Source organism: Miscanthus floridulus, chromosome 13, assembly GCF_019320115.1.
Source record: "Miscanthus floridulus cultivar M001 chromosome 13, ASM1932011v1, whole genome shotgun sequence".
Classification (NCBI taxonomy): domain Eukaryota; kingdom Viridiplantae; phylum Streptophyta; class Magnoliopsida; order Poales; family Poaceae; genus Miscanthus; species Miscanthus floridulus.
Genome location: NC_089592.1, coordinates 51,647,843 through 51,667,843, shown reverse-complemented (window position 1 = coordinate 51,667,843; position 20,001 = coordinate 51,647,843). Strand labels below are relative to the sequence as shown.

At 44.4% G+C, this 20,001-nt stretch overlaps 1 protein-coding gene across 1 annotated transcript; it reads left to right on the top strand.

Moving 5' to 3' along the window:
* The first annotated feature begins 7,442 nt into the window (after positions 1-7,442).
* Positions 7,443-10,835, top strand: LOC136500393 (peptidyl-prolyl cis-trans isomerase, chloroplastic-like). The gene is made up of 7 exons (XM_066495734.1): positions 7,443-7,598; positions 8,555-8,845; positions 8,983-9,182; positions 9,503-9,738; positions 10,027-10,169; positions 10,272-10,343; positions 10,438-10,835. The coding sequence occupies exons 1-7, from the start codon at positions 7,488-7,490 to the stop codon at positions 10,663-10,665; spliced, it is 1,281 nt and encodes a 426-aa protein (XP_066351831.1). The 5' UTR covers positions 7,443-7,487; the 3' UTR covers positions 10,666-10,835.
* Positions 10,836-20,001: the final 9,166 nt, after the last annotated feature.

Below are 20,001 nucleotides of genomic sequence, written 5' to 3'. Positions count from 1 at the left end.
ATTCGATGTGATAGCTACTGTAGCACTTTTTGGGAACTTTTTAGGAACTAAACACAGCCAAAGTCAAAATCCAACTCGAAATGTAGGTTTTGCACTTCACGTCTTCATGTCCTGCCAAAGCCACAGTATATAGATTATCCGAACGGTCAAGGGCATCAGGGACTCTGTAAAAAAAGGTCATTATTGTGCTATATGCTGCAAGAGTTGCCCTAACTTAAATGTTAGCCTAGTAATGGCTATCTTTTTCTTTCTTTTAAAAAAGTGAAGGGTGTTTGTTTGTTCTAAGTCAACCCATCTTTAACCTTGATCAAATTTGTAGAAAAATATTAACATTTATCAAAAAAAGGTTAGACTATGAAAATATATGTAATTAACATAGTTCATTTGGTATCGTAAATATTTGTTGTGGCGCTAGGTTAAAAAACCGACAGTATAAATACATTTTTACTAGCCATTCTCTTAAGTCTACTAAAAACGACCAGTAAAAATGCATGGGTTAATTAGATACACACCATTATAATTCTATTGTTTTTGAAAAACGTCATTACTATTTGCGAAATTGTGCCAATGCCATTATAATTCTTATGAAAGCTAAAATATGTCATTACATACATCTGCGCCGTCTTTAGGCCCACGTGGAGGCATATGGACAATTTTGTATTTTCGTATGGGCCAAAATACTCCTCATATACTCTATTGAATAGTAAAACAAAAAGGAAGAACTAGAAGGGGATTTTCGCAAAATGGCTTTCTTCTTCCTTGGATCGGCCATGGCTGCCGTGAGGCTTCCTGCGCAGGGCCCAGCCTGGGCTGCTCCAACCAGCCGGGCAGCCAGTCGCGGCGGCACAATGGCCGCCCAAGGCAGCCACGGCAAAGGGCAGGCGCGCGCACGGGGCGGCAGTGCGCTATCGGCAGGCGATGTGGTGGCGGCGGCTCTGCAGCGCGCAGGCGGAGGCAGCTGGCGACTCACTGTGGGGCGGCGAGGTGAGGTGCAGGCGGCGGTGTGGCCGCGCACGGCGCTAGGGTAGGGCAGCACGTGGGTGGCGTAGGAGTAGGACCGAGCGGCGGCGGCGTCAGGGCCCGCGCGGGCTGCTCAGGAAAGCGGCGGCGGCGGCCATGCCGTGCCATGGAGGCGCGGCTGGTTGCTGGCCCGGTGGTGGCGGCACAGCAGCCCCCACGCAGCCGGCCGGCTGCTCGACGAAGGCCTGTGCGCGTGTTGTGTTCAACTAGGAGGAGGATAGAGGAAGGGGATGACACATTGGGCCCGCCTGTAAGTGAGATAGAGTGAGAGGGGTATTTTGGTCTGTATGAAAAATACAAAATTGTCCATACACCTGCATATGGGCCTAAAGACGTTGTATACGTGTATAATGGCATATTTCAGCTTTGACGAGAATTGTAATGACAGTGGCATAGTTTCTTGAATAGTAATGGTGTGTTTCAGAAACGGTAAAATTATAATCACTAGTAGAGAACAGACCTTTCATCCGAGGCTAAAATGGGCTCTAGTCCCGGTATTTTTTGCGCCCGGGACTAGAGAGACCTTTAGTCCCGGTTGGTGTCTCCAACCGGGACTAAAGGTCCCTGCCCAACGGCTACTGCGCTCGGCATAGTGGCAGGGGACCTTTAGTCCCGGTTGGAGACACCAACCGGGACTAAAGGTGGACCTTTACTCCCGGTTGGAGCCACCAACCGGGACTAAAAGTCCTCAACCTTTAGTCCCGGTTGGTAACACCAACCGGGACTAAAGGTAGACCCTTTAGTCCCGGTTGGTAACACCAACCCGGACTAAAGGACCCTTTAGTCCCGGTTGGAGCCACCAACCGGGACTAAAGGTCCCCCGATGTGTTAGTTCAAAAGGGAAGCATCCCATCCATTGTCAAATGTGTTGTGTAGGTGGGGTGGTAAGCTACGCGCGAGGCAATGCATGAGGTCTTGGGTTCGAATCTCACGGGACGCAGCGGTGGGAGGTATTATTTTTTTTAAAGCTGGGAGGACCTTTAGTCCCGGTTGGTGGGACTAAAGGTCCCCCTTTAATCCCGGTTCGTGACCCGGGACTAAAGGACCCCCCCTTTAGTCCCGGATGCTTACTCCCGGGTGGGGAACCGGGACTAGAGGGGGTTCCCCACCGGGAGTAAAGCCCGTCTCTGTATTAGTGAATGGTACAGATCCAATTAACCCAAAATACATTTGTATCGGGGCTATAGTTTTATTTTTATTGGTGTCTATACATTTTGAACCATCAGTGAAAATATCTTAAGCATCACTAAAAATCGATTTTTATACTACTGGGAACATGAGTTATCTGAACCATTTTCACCCCTACGCATAATGATGTGAAAGATTGATAGGATAGTGCCATTATGAGCGTCTTTGGTTCGTGAGCAAGTGTAGCCTCTCCCTACCTCACTTTCGTGGCCTGAGCAAACTTGCCTCGCCAGTGAAAGCAAGTTGACGCTTGCTAGTAAAAGCAAGAAAAAAATCTCGCTAATACAGGCATCGAGGAAGCCTTGCTTATCAACCAAACACGCAATTCTCTAATTTGACAATAATATACAGTGTGCAGCAAAGGATCCAATCTCAGGAGTGAATTTAGGCATGTTTGTCAGGGGTCCACCGACCCCCAATAATACATGCAAATCCTTTAGTAAAGTGTTGTTATAAATTAAGAAAATCCGTACCATATAATGAAGTTAACCTTGATGACCCATTAATATTCTAGGCTAGATTCGCCACTGTCCAAGCTATCCTAATATGCATAAGTAAGGGCATTGGAAGTGTATGAAGTCCCTATGAATTTTAAGATGGGCCCCACGTATAATAAGGTCCACCCTTATATTATGTTTAAGACAAAGTTTTAGCTTTAAGGTGGATCCACAATGAAGTAAAAGGTTCTTTCTAGAAACCACGTGCAACCAAGCTATACCAGCAGCGCAGTCACAATGGCAGAAGCATTACCATAGCTATTAGAGATGCAAGCGGGTTTGTCCGTGAGCCCGTAAATATATTTAATTTTTGTATGTTTTGTAAAAATTAAACATAGCTATTTGTGAGCTCGCAGACAATTCACCCATCCCATGCATTTGTTTATTGCTTATAAATAAGGAGTGGGTTTCAAGTATGAGAGCGGGCTTTAGTTTTTTTTTTCTCCAAACACCGATGTTACTATGTATATGAGTATACGACCGACTTAAGGCTGCTCCCTTATCCTTAAGACTCCCTTGTTTTCTCATTTTGTGGATGCCCTAAGGTTTAACCAGTTAAATAAATGCTTGTGTCAAAATGTACCTAGCTTTTCACTCTCAGACAAAAGAGGAAGAGGTGTCAAAGACATGAAAATATAAAATGCTAAGTGCTTCGAACATATTCATATTCATATGTAAAAAAACAATAAATTACTGCCAATTAACAACAAGTGTTTTTACACGTTTTGCAAGGATTGAGAAACGTGGGAATGAAGAGAAAATAGTAAGATCGAGCTAGTACCATGTTGTCGTTTTTGTCACTATGATCCAACACATGTGACCGCTTTCTTTGTTTTCAGTGAGACAACAGATAAGGCCAAGATCAGTTCTAATTGTGCTTTGGCACTTAACAACTTACCAATATAATTAAATCACATTATCCATTAAGGGCCTGTTTGGAGGACTTCATCTTGCTTCGGCTTCATGCTACTTCTAGAGGACGCAGTGAAATCAGTTTTTCTAGATCAACCAGGTTTTAGTTTATTATGAGAAAAGAGAGAAAAATAACTTTATACCACAACGTTCAAGAGTCCCTAAAAACTAGAACAGTTTGCTGAGGAAAAGCTTTCCCAACTGAGACGAACAACAGAGGATATGTAAAGAATTCATTTTTGAGTTGTCTTAAAAGAGTTGTCTTAGGGTACGATTCGATTTTAGTGCTGATGAGGTGGATTTCAAGGCTCTGTTCGGCTGATCTATAAGCTAATTGTGTTGATTTATACGACTAATTTACTGAGAGAGAAAAATACTATACCATAACTTATAATGACAGCCGAACATAGTCTGAGTGTGGAATTGATTGTCTGGGGACCTCAACAGAATAGAAAAGAGAAAAATATGTGTTGTTCTCTCCATACACTCTGCAAGAAAGGACGGAAGTAGAGGCTTTTACCTGTGTACTCTTAAAAAAGATGCCACACTCCTGCGTACCCCTCAAAAGTTGGTCGTCACCTACATGCCCTCGCTCGAACTTTTCTTTTCCCTCACGCTATTCCATCGGCATTTGCTCCTAATGGTGGGTAACAGCTCTGGAGAATGACTCAGTTGCCCTTGGACTTGTATGGGCGTCTGAACTTTTTCGTTTCCCCTGTGTCATTGCCAGGCCAATGGTGATGCGTGTGTTGGTTGCTCTATAGCAAGCAATGGTGATGCGTGTGTTGGTTGCTCTATAGCAAGCAATGGTGATGCGTGTGTATATGCATATCCTTGTAGCCCATCGATCCACCATGGGTCTGTCGTCGATGATGGCTGATGAGTCAGCGGCACGCCGCCTGATGCGTTCGTGCGTGTCACCCTGCCGTTCCTTTATATACAGCGGCTGAATTTTCAGCGCTGTGCCACGACCACCACGACGATAGCGTCTCTCTCTTGATCCCAGCTTTCAGGGGGTAATGATCTAGTGTAGGTGTAGTAGGCAAATAAAAGGATGTGGGTTTTGTCAAAATCAGCTCATTTTTGGTGCTTGTAGTCCTAGACTAGACGGTACATCTATCTATGCGTATTTGATACTCCAAGTGAAGGAAATAAATCAATTACAGAAATCAATGATTAGTATACTAGCACAAATTAATGAGTGAAATGGTACACTGAAACGGTTATTACGGTTAGGAATCTTAGCTAGTACGTAGACGGCAGGTGCGCACAGTAATGGCAACATATAGTCCCACCAATCCTGTGCGGAATCCATTCCATTTGAGAACGGTGCAAGTAAGTTACGCACAATTAATCGGTCTTTATTACTGCCAAAACCGGAAACGTTCAAATTTATTTGTAAACGCAGGAGATGCTGTTGATCCGAATATTCTCTCGGATTCTGATCATCCATATTGCATTGTTTAAATATATTTATTACTGTGCAGCGTTATATATCCGTCAATATTACTACTACACCTTAATTACTACACCAAGGATCCCACAATATCTACACGCCGATTATTCGAATCGCATACGGTTTTATTTGCATTGTCTTATTGAATTCTGACCCACTTGAATTATTGCTTGATTCATTTACGCACCACTTTATTCATTGCGTTTTTACCACTTTATTCATTGCGTTTTACTACCAAAATGTACACATGTAGCAGATTCTTTGATCCGAATATTCTGCGCCGGCTGATTCAATTCTATCAGGTTGATTCTATATATTTTATTATAATTACCGCACATATATTTATGTGACATTATATACGGAGAGTACACTATTCCACTGATACCCCTTTTTATAGCTATACTAGTAGTAGTATAATTTAGTCTTAGCTTTGAATGTATGCCAGTGAAAGAAAAAATTAACAGTGCCTGATTCTTGAATCCTGAACATGCATGTACGCACGCGACGAAAAAAAAAAGGAGCGAGAGAGAGGTGTGGGAAATTGACTTTGCCTTCAGCATCGTCTTGAAATTTTGGTCAAAGGAAGCTAAAATTTCCTTGTCCGGCCTTGCATGCTTTGAACTGGTCTATACAAACGTTGGAGGAAGGAGAAAAAGCATAGTTACAGCATTTTACCGAGTTTAGCCTCCTGGTTGCATACGGCGGTACGGACAGTAAGTTTTTTGTATTAAAAATTTCAGAAACGTTTACAATTTTGTCAGTTGGCCTGGCAATGGCCTGGCAATGGCACAGGGGAAACGAAAAAGTTCAGACGCCCATACAAGCCTAAGGGCAACTGAGTCATTCTCCAGAGCCGTTACCCACCGTTAGCAGCAAATGCCGACGGAATGGCGTGAGGGAAAAGAAAAGTTCGAGCGAGGGCATGTAGGTGACGACCAACTTTTGAAGGGTACGCAGGAGTGTGACATCTTTTTTTAAAAATATACAGGTAAAAGTCTCACGGAAGTAGTACTTGCTTAGCTGCACTGGCTGATTATTTTACTCGCTCGGTTTGAACCGTAAGGAAGAATCGATTTGCTTGGATCGGTTGCTTTAGTGTTGGAATCGAATCATACTTGTTTTCTCTCTTCTCATAGTTCGGTTTTACAGCACACTAGAGCTGCTCTTAGAGAGGAAATAAGGTCTTGTTTAAATTCAGGCGTAAAATTTTAGGGTGTCTCATCAATGTCGTATGGGGTATTCGAATACTAATAAAAAAAATAAATTATAGAATCGGTAAGTATTTCGCGAGACGAATTTATTAAGTCTAATTAATCTGACATTAGCACGTGTGTTACTGTAGCCCCACATTGTCAAAATCATAGACTAATTAGGCTTAAAAGATTCGTCTCGTAAATTAGTCACAAACTATGCAATTAGTTATTTTTTTAGTCTTTAATACTCCAAACCTTCGATAGGATAGGGAGTAAACTTTAGGGTTAGGAACTAAATAAGGCCTAAAAAAATTGACACTCAGCTAGTTCCCCAATAATGGTGGCACCACAAGATGAGGCTTCGTTGGTCCCACAACAATTAAACTACTAGAGGCTAAAGTTTAGTCCCGTCACATCAAATGTTTCATGCTAATTAAAAGTACTAAATATAGGTTAATTACAAAGCTAATTACATAAAATGAGGACTAATTCGCGAGACGGATCTATTGAGCCTAATTAGCCTATGATTTGACAATGTGACGCTACAGTAAATATGTGCTAATTATGGATTAATTAGGCTTAATAGATTCGTCTCGCGAATTAGCCATGGCTTCTGCAATTAGTTTTATAATTAACTTATATTTAATCCTATTAATTAGCATGAACATCCAATGTGACAAGGACTAAACTTTATGTCAAGGATTCAACACCGGCGCCTGCCAAACGTATAACAATAATAATTAGATTTAAATATTATTTTTATATAACAGGTAAAATGTACAATAAAACCTCATGCTATTGGGAACCAAATCAAAATACATACACAGAAATTTGAAAAATCCGCAAACAGATATATAATTTTCTTCACCGTTGCATCCGTTGAGCCAGGCTTGGCTCGTCGGCGGTCGGCCAGCCAATCAAACAGCGTGACACTGTTGCATCCGGCGAGCCAATGACGTCCTTATCCATGCCGTTATCCACCTCAGCGGGCATTCCACCAATCCTAGCGCGCCTCCGTCGCCCCGCCTTATCCACCTCACCGACCCACCACCGGCACGACACGAACCATCTCGTTCTCGGTTCTCGTCTCCACCACCGGCGCCTCGTCTCTTCGATTCTTCCCCTCTCTCCCCGGTCTCACCCCCGCTCCCTACAAAGTCCAAACCCTATCCCCCCCGCCCCCCCCCCCCCCCCCCCCCCCCCAACCACCACCACCACCACATGGCGGCGGCGCTCGCCTCCTCCCGCTGCTGCTGCAGCCGCCCGTCGCTGCCGCCCCTACCGACCCGCGGCCGCCGCTCCGTCGCCCGCTGCGCGCTCTCCGGAGGGGAGGTCAGGTTCATGGGCCCCAGCTGCATTTCTTATTATTTCTCTTCGGGTGTGTGTGAAACTGGGGGTATATGCTTCGATGTCTGTTTAGCAATGTGGATCGTTGGTACTGCATTGCAACTTTCGGCCAGGCAGGTGAAGCACACCAGTGCCTAGCAATGCTGGCATGCTGATCCCGGCTGTTGATTGAAACCATGAGCTCGACTGGTGAAGAAATTTTCTAGTTGAAGCTGTAAACTGGTGACAATTGTTTATGTCTGTTAGTTAGTAGTTTGGGTAAGATCAGATAAAAGGGATTTTTGTGCTTCCTGTGGGAATATGGGTAACAAGGTTCAGATTTTTTATCAGGATATAAAGGGTGCAGGGTTGCTCAATGTTGTGATTCATAATTCTACAAACTATTTGTGACGTGTAGTTGAGCAGTCAATGAAAAAGATGTGTCAAGTTGTTGAGCAGTCAGTGAAAAAGATGTGAAGTTGTGTGTAATCAATGGAAATTTGATGTTTTGCCACTTCCTTCAGACATCTGTCACGAAAACAGTAGGGTGGAAAAAAATCATGAAATGCGAACTAGTCTAGTGTTAAGTCCTGAGAATTCTCATCATTGAAATGGTACTGTGTGTGATAAGAGGAAAACAATGCCAGCCTTGAGTTTTTTGCTCAAAGATTCGAAGCTGAAAGATTAGTTTTCTAAACTAGACTACTGTAGTTCTTTTATTCATGCACCCAACAAATTATGCTTAAGATTATATCTACTGTACAAATTTTTTCCAAAGTTATATTCACTACTAGTACATTAATACCCATCTAAAGTGAGAATGCAATTCCTTAGCATGTTCTGAGCAATGTAAGCTTTGGGAGGTAACACTTTATGCCAAGGACATGCACTATGATTAGTACTGCATTTTAGAATGCGCTAATATGTCACCTCTCTCTCAAGTTTTCCTTACTACCTTGCAGAAAAGAAACTCCTTCAGCTGGAAAGAGTGTGCAATTTCTGTTGCATTATCAGTTGGACTAATCACCGGTGCACCAACTTTTGGGTCACCGGCGTATGCTTCTCCTCTTGAACCTGTTCTTCCAGATTTGTCTGTTCTTATCTCTGGACCTCCCATTAAAGATCCAGGTGCTTTATTGAGATATGCTTTACCAATAGATAATAAAGCTATTCGTGAAGTTCAAAAGCCACTGGAGGATATCACCAACAGCCTCAAGGTTGCTGGTGTTAGAGCTTTGGATTCAGTTGAAAGAGTAAGTCATGATCCAGGGTTTATCAGATGATGGAAACTGCATTTGATTACTGAAAGGAGTTGCCATTCCATTCCAAGTGTTATCAATTTGATTTACACCTCTTTTGTGGAACTTATGAATTTTCCTTTGAATTCTAGAATATCAAGCAAGCATCAAGAGCACTGAACAATGGGAGAAGCTTAATTCTTGCTGGTCTTGCTGAACCAAAAAGAGCAAATGGAGAAGAGTTATTGAATAAGTTGGCTGTTGGACTTGAGGAGCTTCAAAGAATTGTGGAGGACAGAAATAGGGATGCAGTAGCTCCAAAGCAGAAAGAGCTTCTCCAGTATGTTGGAACGTGAGTAAACTTACTCCTTGAAGCAAAACTACCATGTTCTTTTTCATGCCAGTGTAGTGCAAAGCAGCAATAGTTCTGAAACCTATTTCTGGATGCCAGATGTGAAATTTCTTGCCAGAAAGAAGTTGTGTCTATCAATATAATATTCTTGTTCACTGAGCGAAAATTCTTGTTAAACAAAAATAACTCTCTAATGCTAGAGAACAGAATTGTATCTGCCTCTAAATAGCTGTAAGTACTGTTCTGAAACAGCTCTTCTCATTTATACCTTGTCATTGACTCTGCAGCTGAGATCTTGCTGGGACATTGCATTTCTGCAGTGTAGAAGAAGACATGGTTGATGGCTTTCCGTATGAAATACCAGAAGAGTACAGAACCATGCCTCTTCTCAAAGGAAGAGCTACCGTGGATATGAAGGTTAAAATTAAGGACAATCCCAACATAGAAGATTGTGTATTTCGGATAGTTCTGGATGGATATAATGCTCCTGTGACTGCTGGGAACTTCGTAGATCTGGTCGAACGGAAATTCTATGATGGCATGGAAATCCAAAGAGGTAATTCAACATTTCGGTCCTTCCTAACAATCAGTCTCTTTCTTGCACTATCCACCATTTGTTACAATGTTTCAATTTGGTAACCATTAAGTTTTATTAGACATGAGTTTTATTTGGGGAAGTAGTATATAAATTTCTGCAATTCTTAGCCATCACAAGGATGATATTTCCTGGAAATTTCTTGAACATTACAATTCATCTAACCGTTATAAATGTTCAATGTTTTAGATGACCTAGTGTGCCAAGAGGTCAGTGAGCTTTCTCTGAACTGTGTTGGTTCTTATGCAGCTGATGGCTTTGTTGTTCAAACTGGAGATCCAGAGGGACCAGCTGAGGGTTTTATCGATCCCAGCACTGGCAAAATTCGTACAGTACCTCTTGAAATAATGGTTGATGGTGATAAGGCTCCTGTATATGGTGAAACACTTGAAGTAAGCAGAAGCAGTCTTTTCTCTTAATCCTTTCATTTCATCAGTGCTTCAAATTTTCATCAGATTGGAATAAGCCCTTACATCATACGGGTCGATTTGCAGGAACTTGGCCGCTACAAGGCTCAAACAAAGCTTCCTTTTAACGCTTTTGGAACAATGGCTATGGCTAGAGAAGTAAGAGACATGCAGATTGCACATATCAGCATATGCAGACGATCTGCATAGTATCTAATGTATTCTAACCTGACATGACTGAATTGCATGACAGGAATTTGATGACAATTCTGCTTCTAGTCAAGTATTTTGGCTCTTGAAAGAGAGTGAGCTAACACCAAGCAATGCCAATATATTGGATGGGCGGTACGCGGTATTTGGATATGTAACTGAGAATGAGGATTACTTGGCGGATGTCAAAGTTGGGGATGTCATCGAATCAATCCAAGTCGTCTCAGGCTTCGACAATCTTGTCAACCCAAGCTACAAAATTGTAGGATAACATGTTTGGTATCAGAGTTCCTTGTCTGCGAATCTGTCTCAAAGTCGATGTAAAGCGCTATATAGTATCTAACTGTCTTATCCTTCTCGCTTGTTAATGAGGTTTTGTGTCATGCGGAATTCAATATATTAATGAAAGTTCAAAGCTATTGATCGGTTGTCCCATGCCAATGCCATGTAGGTTCATAGTGCCAGTGCATTTAACATCACACGTTTAATTGAATATATTTTGCTTTTGTTACAACACAGAGAGTATGCTTAAATTGATAGTTTTTAATTGATTTTATGGTTTAGGCACAATTGCAAAAAATTTACCCCTGAAGAGCCGTAACTGCAAGTTTTCAGTTAGAAAATTATAAAAATGTCATGTGAGGTACCATTCAAGTGCCAGTTCTTGCAAAATGTAAAAACCAGTGGTACTTTGTAAATTCCCCTATGATTTTTCTAGGGAGGCGTCACTTGTTGAATCCGTGTAATATGATACATTTCAAAAAAATTAAGACAACTTATGTAAATACTCATATAACACGTATACCCATGGATTAAACCAAGTAAGGAGTTTCTTCTTAAACTATAGTTTTCTTTATAACAAAGTGTGTCAAATCTGAGCATAAGGGCCACATAAAATGCCTTATATTTTAGTACACATTTTAGAAGTCATAATACACTGTATTTCAGGATGGAAAGAGTATAATATAGGTGGATTGACACGTCCATCTATGAGTGCCTACAACCCTCAAATCCAAATTCAGAAGTAAAAAGTCTTTTTAAAAATAGGACAAAAACCTCGGAAGTTCGCTTATAAAAGGCATTTCACTTGAAAATTTTGAGGGCATGCAATCCCACTTGCTTGCTGTGTGATCAAGAGTCAAAAACTACTCCCTTTGTCTACACTGCCCTTTTGCCAAGAAAGTCTGCGAGTAAATAAGAGCATAGAACACTAATGTGATTAGGGGACCTCACTATCAAAGATTGGTGGGCATAGTCATTGGAGAACCAAAATGGCCAACAATCTCTTATCTCCTACAACTAAAAAGAACAGAGCGTGGACACTTTTTGGTGCGAAATCCAACTTCCTCCTGTCGCTCTGCTTGTGCGATCCTAGTGTACGTCAGCTTCCATTGCTTCCCCCTGCGACCCCATGCCCCACCCGGTAGGTGGCCCCACCGCCTGCCCTCCATCCTCCTCGGCTCCTCTCGACTCGGTCTCAATACGTCGCCCCACCCCATTCGCCGCCTCCCCTGTGTCCCCGCCCTTCCCGTCTGAAAGGATCAAGATGCCCAAGAGGGGGTGAATTGGGCTAATTCTTAATTTTCTTGCAATAATCAAATCCTACGGATAGCCCAATTAACCCCTTGTGCCTAGAAAAGTGTTTCTATCAAATTAACGCACAAAAGACTTGCAACCTATGTTCCAAACTTACTCTAGCATGACAATTCTATGAATGTAAAGACAAGTATTGAATTACTCAAAGTAAATACTTAAAGTAAATGCTCAAAGTAAATGGAGAGAGGAACGCGGCGATGTTTTGCCAAGGTATCGGATAGTCGCCACTCCCCACTAGTTCTCGTTGGAGCACCCGCGCAAGGGTGTAGCTCTTCCTTGATCCGCGCAAGGATCAAGTGCTCTCTACGGGTTGATTCTTCGACACTTCATCGCGGCGAATCACCCAAAGCCGCTCACAACTTGAGTTGGGTCACCCACAAGCTCCGCCGGGTGAACACCAAGCTCCTAATCACCACCAAGCCGTCTAGGTGATGGCGATCACCAAGAGTAACAAGCACGAACTCTCACTTGACCACGCGAAGCCTAATGAGAAGATGGATGCACACTTGTCTACTCTTGATTCACTAATGAGGTTTCACTCTTGGATTCTCAAATCATAAACACCTCACTAGGACCTTGCTCTTCTTGGCACTCATAAACGAGTTTCTCAGCTGTTGGAATGAGCAAAAGTAACTCCACACACGAGTGGAGCTTCTATTTATAAGGCCGCCTGAAAAACGAACCGTTATGAGCTTCTGCGGGTTGACCGGACGCTCCGGTCAGTTCAACCCGCGAACCAGTAAAAATGCATTGACCGGACGCTGGCAGAGTCCGGTCAGCACTGACCGGACGCGTCCGGTCGCATGAAACCCTTACTGGACCCTTACTGGACTCGACCGGATGCTGAACCCTCAGGGTCCAGTCAGTACTGACCGGACGCGTCTGGTCGCAGATTCCCTTCTCTGGAACCTTACTGGAGTCGACCGGACGCTGCCTTTCAGCGTCCGGTCACTTGACCTCTCTAGTGTCTGGTCGCACCAAACGCAGACAGCTGATCAAATGAACTGACCGAACCCTTGCGGCCAGCTTCTGATCGCACCGGGGCCAGCGTCCGGTCAGCATTTGACCCTCCATTCACTTCCAACTCTCGATCATATGTGAATGAAGTTTGCTCCAAAGGATCTTAGGCATTCATAGGAGCTACCTAGAGCTAGTTTTAACAAGTGTGCACCACACCTAACTCACTAGACTTAACTAGGTCAAGCTACCCGTCCATACCCCCCTTAATAGTACGGCCAAAGGAAAAACAAAGTCCTAAACTACTCTAAGTGTCTCTCCAACTCCAATCGACACTTAGAACTAGTCATCCTTAACTGTGTCGTCCATCCTTTAAAAACCGAAACGATTTCCATCGTAGGGGCATGACAACTTTGATTGCCCGATTGATCTCCATTACCATAACCTAACTTAATTGCATCTGCAAAACACACATTAGTCATATTAATCTTGTATTGTCATTAATCACCGAAACCCAACTAGGGGCCTAGATGCTTTCAATCTCCCCCTTTTTGGTGATTGATGACAATACCACCTCGAGTATGTGAAAGAGTGAGGTTTTTGACGGGCTTAGTTCATATAAGCTTTTGTCGGTAAGAACAAAAAGTGTTAGTCAAGCTTATATGATCCCAAGCCAACACAATGTACTCAAAGAATATGAATTAAGCATGAGTACAAGTAACAAAGCTCATTTGCATCAGGAGTAAAACTACGGAAGCAAAGGCAAATGAGCATAACACAAGTGATATGACACATAAATAATGTAAAGTGGAGAGCACACATGTCATATATCACAATCAGCGTAGATAGCACTGTCACATAGATATAATAATATGCATGAAAGTAATCACACGAATGCATAAATAAGTGTATCTCACAAATAAAAACTCCAAATGTATATAATAAGCTAATACTAGACAACTAGCTCCCCCTGAAACTCGCTCCCCCTAAGTCTACATACTCAAACCCTCTCCCCCTTTGGCGTCAAACACCAAAACCTAAGGGTCGGTCGGTGGGGTTGCAGCGGATGAGTCGGGCGCTGAAGTACGTGGGGCAAGCTGGAACTAGGCACCATCATCATCTGACCCTGAGCTCTGAACTGACTGACCCTCTAGTGGCAGGAAGTGTCACTGAAGCAGGTCTAGGGTCTGAGCTGGGATAGGTGCTGCCTGTGAAGCTGCTGGTACATCTATAGGATCTGATGATGCGACTAAGCTAGGAAGCCTCTGAAGTAGTCACTGCGACTGGGGCTGCTAGTAGAAGGACCAGGCGGCATGCATATGAGGTGGTGTAGGCATGCCGGTCAGCTTGCACTGAAAGATGCTCCAAGACTCCTGGAGACTGACTGTGTCAGGCACAAATAGCGAGGGTGACTGCTCTGGTGAGAAGCCCATGTGATATGGAGTGAACTATGGGGCAACCACCGGTGAGGACAACCACTGGGACACCTGAACTGTAGGTGAAGCAAACTGAGCTGGAGGCTATCCCTGACTCTGAAGTCCGCTGGGCTGTATAGCTGGAGTCATCGTGGTGGAGGTAGGCTGAGCAAGTTGGGGCGAAGACTGTGGTAGTGGGGCCCCAAGTGCTGTTACGACATGCTGCATAAAAGCCCATAAGCTGCTGTTGCATGAGTATCTGCTGGTGATGCATCTGCTGCTGCTGCTGGAGAAGCTGCTGCTGCCTCTAGAACTCGTCCTGACGAGCCTAGAACTGTGCGAAGTTGGCAGCGGTCTCCTGTGCCTGTCGTGCCTGGTCCTGCTGCATCTGCTCAAGAATAGCTATCAATGCAGGGTCCGTCTACGGTGCTGGTGGAGCTAAGCTGGAACTACCGGCCTCTGCATCATGTCTGCGTGGAGGCATATGAGGAATCGGTAGATAGTCATCATCCGAGCTATCACTGGACTCGGTCATCTCCTGCTGTGCCTCAAGCTGCTCCTCCTCTGTAGCGGTGATGCCTCTAATGATCTTGTCCTGTTGAGCTGCTGACTCGGGAACATCTGGACGACGGCTAGGCCGAGCTGGTGCCTGTGGAGTGCTGTGCCTGATCCTCTGTGCCATGTTGTATGCTGGAAACTCTATGGTGGCAGCCCTGTACTCGGCAACTAACGCAGGAGTCCTGACCTGCACACACTTGAGCATAAAAAATGTGACCCAATGTGCATAAGGAAGCTGTCGGTGACCCTTGAAACCCTTAGCAATAGTATCCTCTATCTCTGATAGAAGGAGGTCCCAAATGTCGAATACGGTCTGCTGCATCAGGGCATTAAGAAGCCAGAGCTGTAAGCGAGTTAGGCCCTCCCTATATCCCAACCTAGGAAGTAGTGTCCTCCTGATAATGGCCTCTAGCACTCTCACTGTAGGAGTCAAGTCACTGGGGTTCCTGCTCGACCCCTCACCAAAGAGCTCCTTGAAGCAATGTCGCACTAAATCTGTAGGGGGGGCCAACCCTCCATGAGGACGCCTGGGAGGCTCCTACTATCCATAGCATACCTCATGTATCTTGACAGGCTAATCCTGTACCCGTAGTATCTCCTAGACCCTAGAGCTCATCACCCAGTAATCTCTGCCGTTGAATGCAAAATGAATGAAGTTGTGATGCGGATCAACGTAGAGTGAAGCATAGAACTGTCGGACCCAAGATGGTACATATACACCTATCCGGCCAATTAGATCTGCAAGCCCCGGTAAATATGACAAGTAGGGGTGGATGTGCTCTCCAGCTGCTGCCATAATAGACTCCAAACTACAGACCCTCTGTGATCTGAATACTACCCCACTGTTGATATAGGCATTGTAGAAGTCCTCCTAGAGCAGTGTATAGAACCCCTCAGCTGCTCTCTCATCCCTCCTCGGAGGGAACCACACATCGAACTCAACAAAGCACAGCTGGCGAACCTGCCTGGCTATAGCGGCCCTCAAGTCGAGGTGTACCACTAGAGGCGGACCCTGTGGTCTGGGCGGAGGGCGTGACCCCCTGCATTGTGTAGCTAGCCTCGGTGGAACTATAGCACTAGTACGACCTAAGCGGCGTAGCTGGGGTGCTGGCTCGGTCTCCTTGGTCTGCTGACTCTCCTGAGTCTCCTGGGCTGGCTGAGGCTCTACTAGTGGGGGCTACTGCTGTGCCTCCTGCTAGGACTCCCCCTGACGCTGAGGCTCCTCAATGGCTAGATGACGTCCTGCCATCATGACAATCCTAGGTGGACTACCATGAAGTCGCTCAATCTCCCTCAGTCTGTCCAGCGCATCTGGTGCCAGCTGATCTACTATGACGACTCCACTGCGGGCACCACCTCTCTTGGCTCGCTCTACGGCCTCTACAATAGCTGTAGCTCTTGCTGTCTCTACGTTGGGGTACTTGCGCTTCTTGAATGTCACCTGCTTGGTTGACTTGCCCTTCGATCCTACAGGCTGGCGAGGGGGGGGCCTCCGATCATCATCACCTAGACCACCACCAACGTTCTTGGTGTGAGCCATCTGATCTGATAAGAGGGTGAACTGCCGCTGATGAAGATCAACAGACAAACTGACACTCCCGAGGCTTGGCCTCGATCCTTACTCACGAGCTTGGCTCCGAGTTGACTGCCAACTACCACACGAACCACAACGGCACCGACTCGCTGAACGATAGAATAGATGGATATATGAATAAATACAATATATCTAATAGATGCGAAAACCTAGGAAGCAAACAATGTAGGTATGAAATTGAGACGACGAGCAAGCTACCTAATGAAATGGCAAACCAGGAAAAGGAAAGACGTCGCGCGGGGGAACCTCAGAACCGGCTAGGGTTAGGTCGAAAGCCCTGAATGCGATTGGGAATCAATACAATGCAGTTGATCTAGATTCACAGGCAAAACAAATTTGGAGCAATGATCTGGCCTTACCAAGGAGGAAACAGAGCTAGGGCGCTTGCTTGAGCAGCAGGAAGACTGGAGGCGTTGGATCCACAAGCTTGACATCGACGTGGCTGACCTGCGAGAGGCACGCGGCAAGGCTTGGCAGCGGGCTGCAGTGGCGCGGAGGCGAGCAAGGCAGGGGAAGGCGTGGTGGCGTGCGTGGCTAGGGCACGGAGCTCAGCTATGGGCTCGACTAGCGGCGGCGTGGTGTGCTAGACGACGACGTTGGCGTGGGAGAGCAGCGGCGGTGACCTGGCGGCGGCACGGGCTAGGGCAAAACGAGATGAGGGGCAACAAGGGTACGGCGGCGGTTAAATAGATCCCCCAAACGCGATAGATAAGGAAACAGAGAAAAGAGTCCTGAAGCCGCGCGAAATCCACTGACTGGACGCTCCGGTGGTAGCGACCGAACGCTACCACCCAGCATCCGGTCGATTCTAGAGAGGTCCAATTCCTCTGGAATCAAGACCGGACGGGTCCGGTGGTCCATGACCAGACGCAGGCAGGGTCCGATCAGTACAACCTGTTTCTTCACCAAACGACCGGACGCTGGAACCCCTTCTGACCGGACGCACAAACACAGCGTCCGGTCACTCCTTCACCAGTAGTTCACCTCCTGTGAACTGATCGGACGCTGGACAGCAGCGTCCGGGGCAGCGTCCGGTGCACCTTTTCCAGCAAATCTTCAAACTTCCTTCGCGCTGCCTGTTCCCAATCAAGTCCCAACTTGAATAAGATCCAAATAAACACCAATTGGGACTGATGTGAGTGACCTCTCTCAAACCCTCATATTTTTCAAAATATTTTTCCTTAGGCTATAATTCTTTTTAAGAAGATAGGCAACAAGAGGGCAAATGGGACAAAATGACAAAACAACATTCATGCATATGCAGTACTTGTAAATAAATCTAGTTGCTTGTCAAGTTTGATCCAAGGTTAAGCTTCTTCACACGCTTTTCGGCGGTTATCTTAACCATATCAGACAAGCCCTATATGCATTGCCACAAATTAAGTATGTTGTAAATTACAATGAATGCAAGGGACAACACAAGCTCAGTTTTTAGTGAAGTTACTAAAATCAAGCACATTGAGCTCATTCCGCAATCTACAAAATATAGCCTCATCTAGCGGTTTAGTGAAGATATCCGCTAATTGATCTTCAGATCTTACACCTTCTAGTGATATATTATTTTTGGCAACATGATCTCTTAGAAAGTGATGGCGGATATCTATGTGCTTGGTGCGAGAGTGTTGAACCGGATTATTTGCAAGTTTTACTACACTTTCGTTGTCGCACAAAAGAGGCACCTTTTCTAGAACAACATCATAGTCTAGCAAAGTTTGTTTCATGTATAAAATTTGTGCACAATAAGCACCCACGGCAATGTATTCCGCTTCGGCGGTGGACAAAGCTACACTATTTTGTTTCTTGGAGGACCAAGACACAAGTGATCTACCAAGCAAATGACACCCTCAAGATGTGCTCTTTCTATCAACTTTGCATCCGGCGTAATCCGAGTCGGAATAGCCAATTAATTCAAATAAAGCTCCTTTGGGATACCAAAGGCCAATGCTTGGTGTGTGCTTAAGATACCTAAGGATTTTTTTACGGCAATTAAATGTGTTTCCTTAGGACTAGCTTGAAATCTAGCACACATACACACACTAAACATGATGTCGGGCCTAGATACGGTTAAATATAATAAGCTACCAATCATAGAATGGTAGAGAGTTTGATCAACTGGGTTACCTCCCTCGTCTAGGTCGAGATGTCCATTTGTAGGCATTGGTGTCTTGATTGGCTTACATTCATCCATCTTGAATCTCTTGAGAAGATCTTTTGTATATTTCTCTTGAGAGATGAAGATGCTTTCTTTCATTTGCTTGACTTGAAAACCAAGAAAGAATATAAGCTCACCAATCATTGACATCTCGAACTCATTCGACATCAATTCACCAAATTCTTTGCATGAGTCTTCATTTGATGATCCAAAGATGATATCATCAACATATACTTGACAAATGAAGATATGCCCATCAAGCTTCTTGGTGAATAGTGTGGTGTCGACCTTCCCAATGGTGAAGCCCTTTTCAATGAGGAAGTCCTGAAGGCGCTCATACCAAGCTCTTGGGGCTTGTTTAAGCCCATATAGTGCCTTGGACAACCTATAAACATGATTAGGATATCTAGGGTCTTCAAACCCAGGAGGTTGATCAACATAGACTAGTTCATTAATAAAGCCATTTAAAAATGCACTTTTCACATCCATTTGATATAGTTTCATTTCATGATGTGATGCATATGCAAGAAGGATACGGATGGCTTCTAATCTTGCAACCGGTGCAAAGGTCTCTCCAAAATCTAAACCTTCAACTTAAGAGAACCCCTTTGCTACTAGTCTAGCCTTGTTCCTCACAACAACACCTTGATCATCTTGCTTGTTGCGGAACACCCACTTTGTTCTAATGACTCTTGCACCTTTTGGTCGCTCTTCAAGAGTCTAAACTTCATTGCGAGTGAAGTTGTTCAACTCTTCATGCATGGCATTGATCCAATTCGGATCTTTAAGAGCTTCTTCTACTTTGGTAGGCTCATAGCAAGAGACAAAAGAGTGATGAGCAATAAATGAAGTAAGTTTTTGAGATCGAGTCATTACACCCTTTGATGGACTCCCTATGATGAGATCTTATGGATGATCTTGTAGGAGGGGTGTATTTCTTCTATTGACCACTTGAGGAGGAGGTTGTGGAGCATCAACATCTTGTGCTTGTACTACCATTTGCTCATGGGAGATATGAGTATCTTCATTTTCTACTCTCCCATCTTTTTCACCATCTTGTGGTACACTTGATGAAGAAGGTTGGTTAATGACTTGTACATCATCTTTTGGCTTGATGTCTCCCACCAGAATATTCTTCATAGCCTCTCTCAACAGTTCATCACCTACATCATCAAGATTCTCATGTGCTCCTTGGGAGCCGTTAGATTCATCAAATTCCACATCATATGTTTCTTCAACCAAGCCAGTGGCATGATTAAATACTCTATATGCTTTGGACTTCAATAAGTAACCAACAAGAAAACCTATATCATAACGTCTTTGAAACTTCCCTAG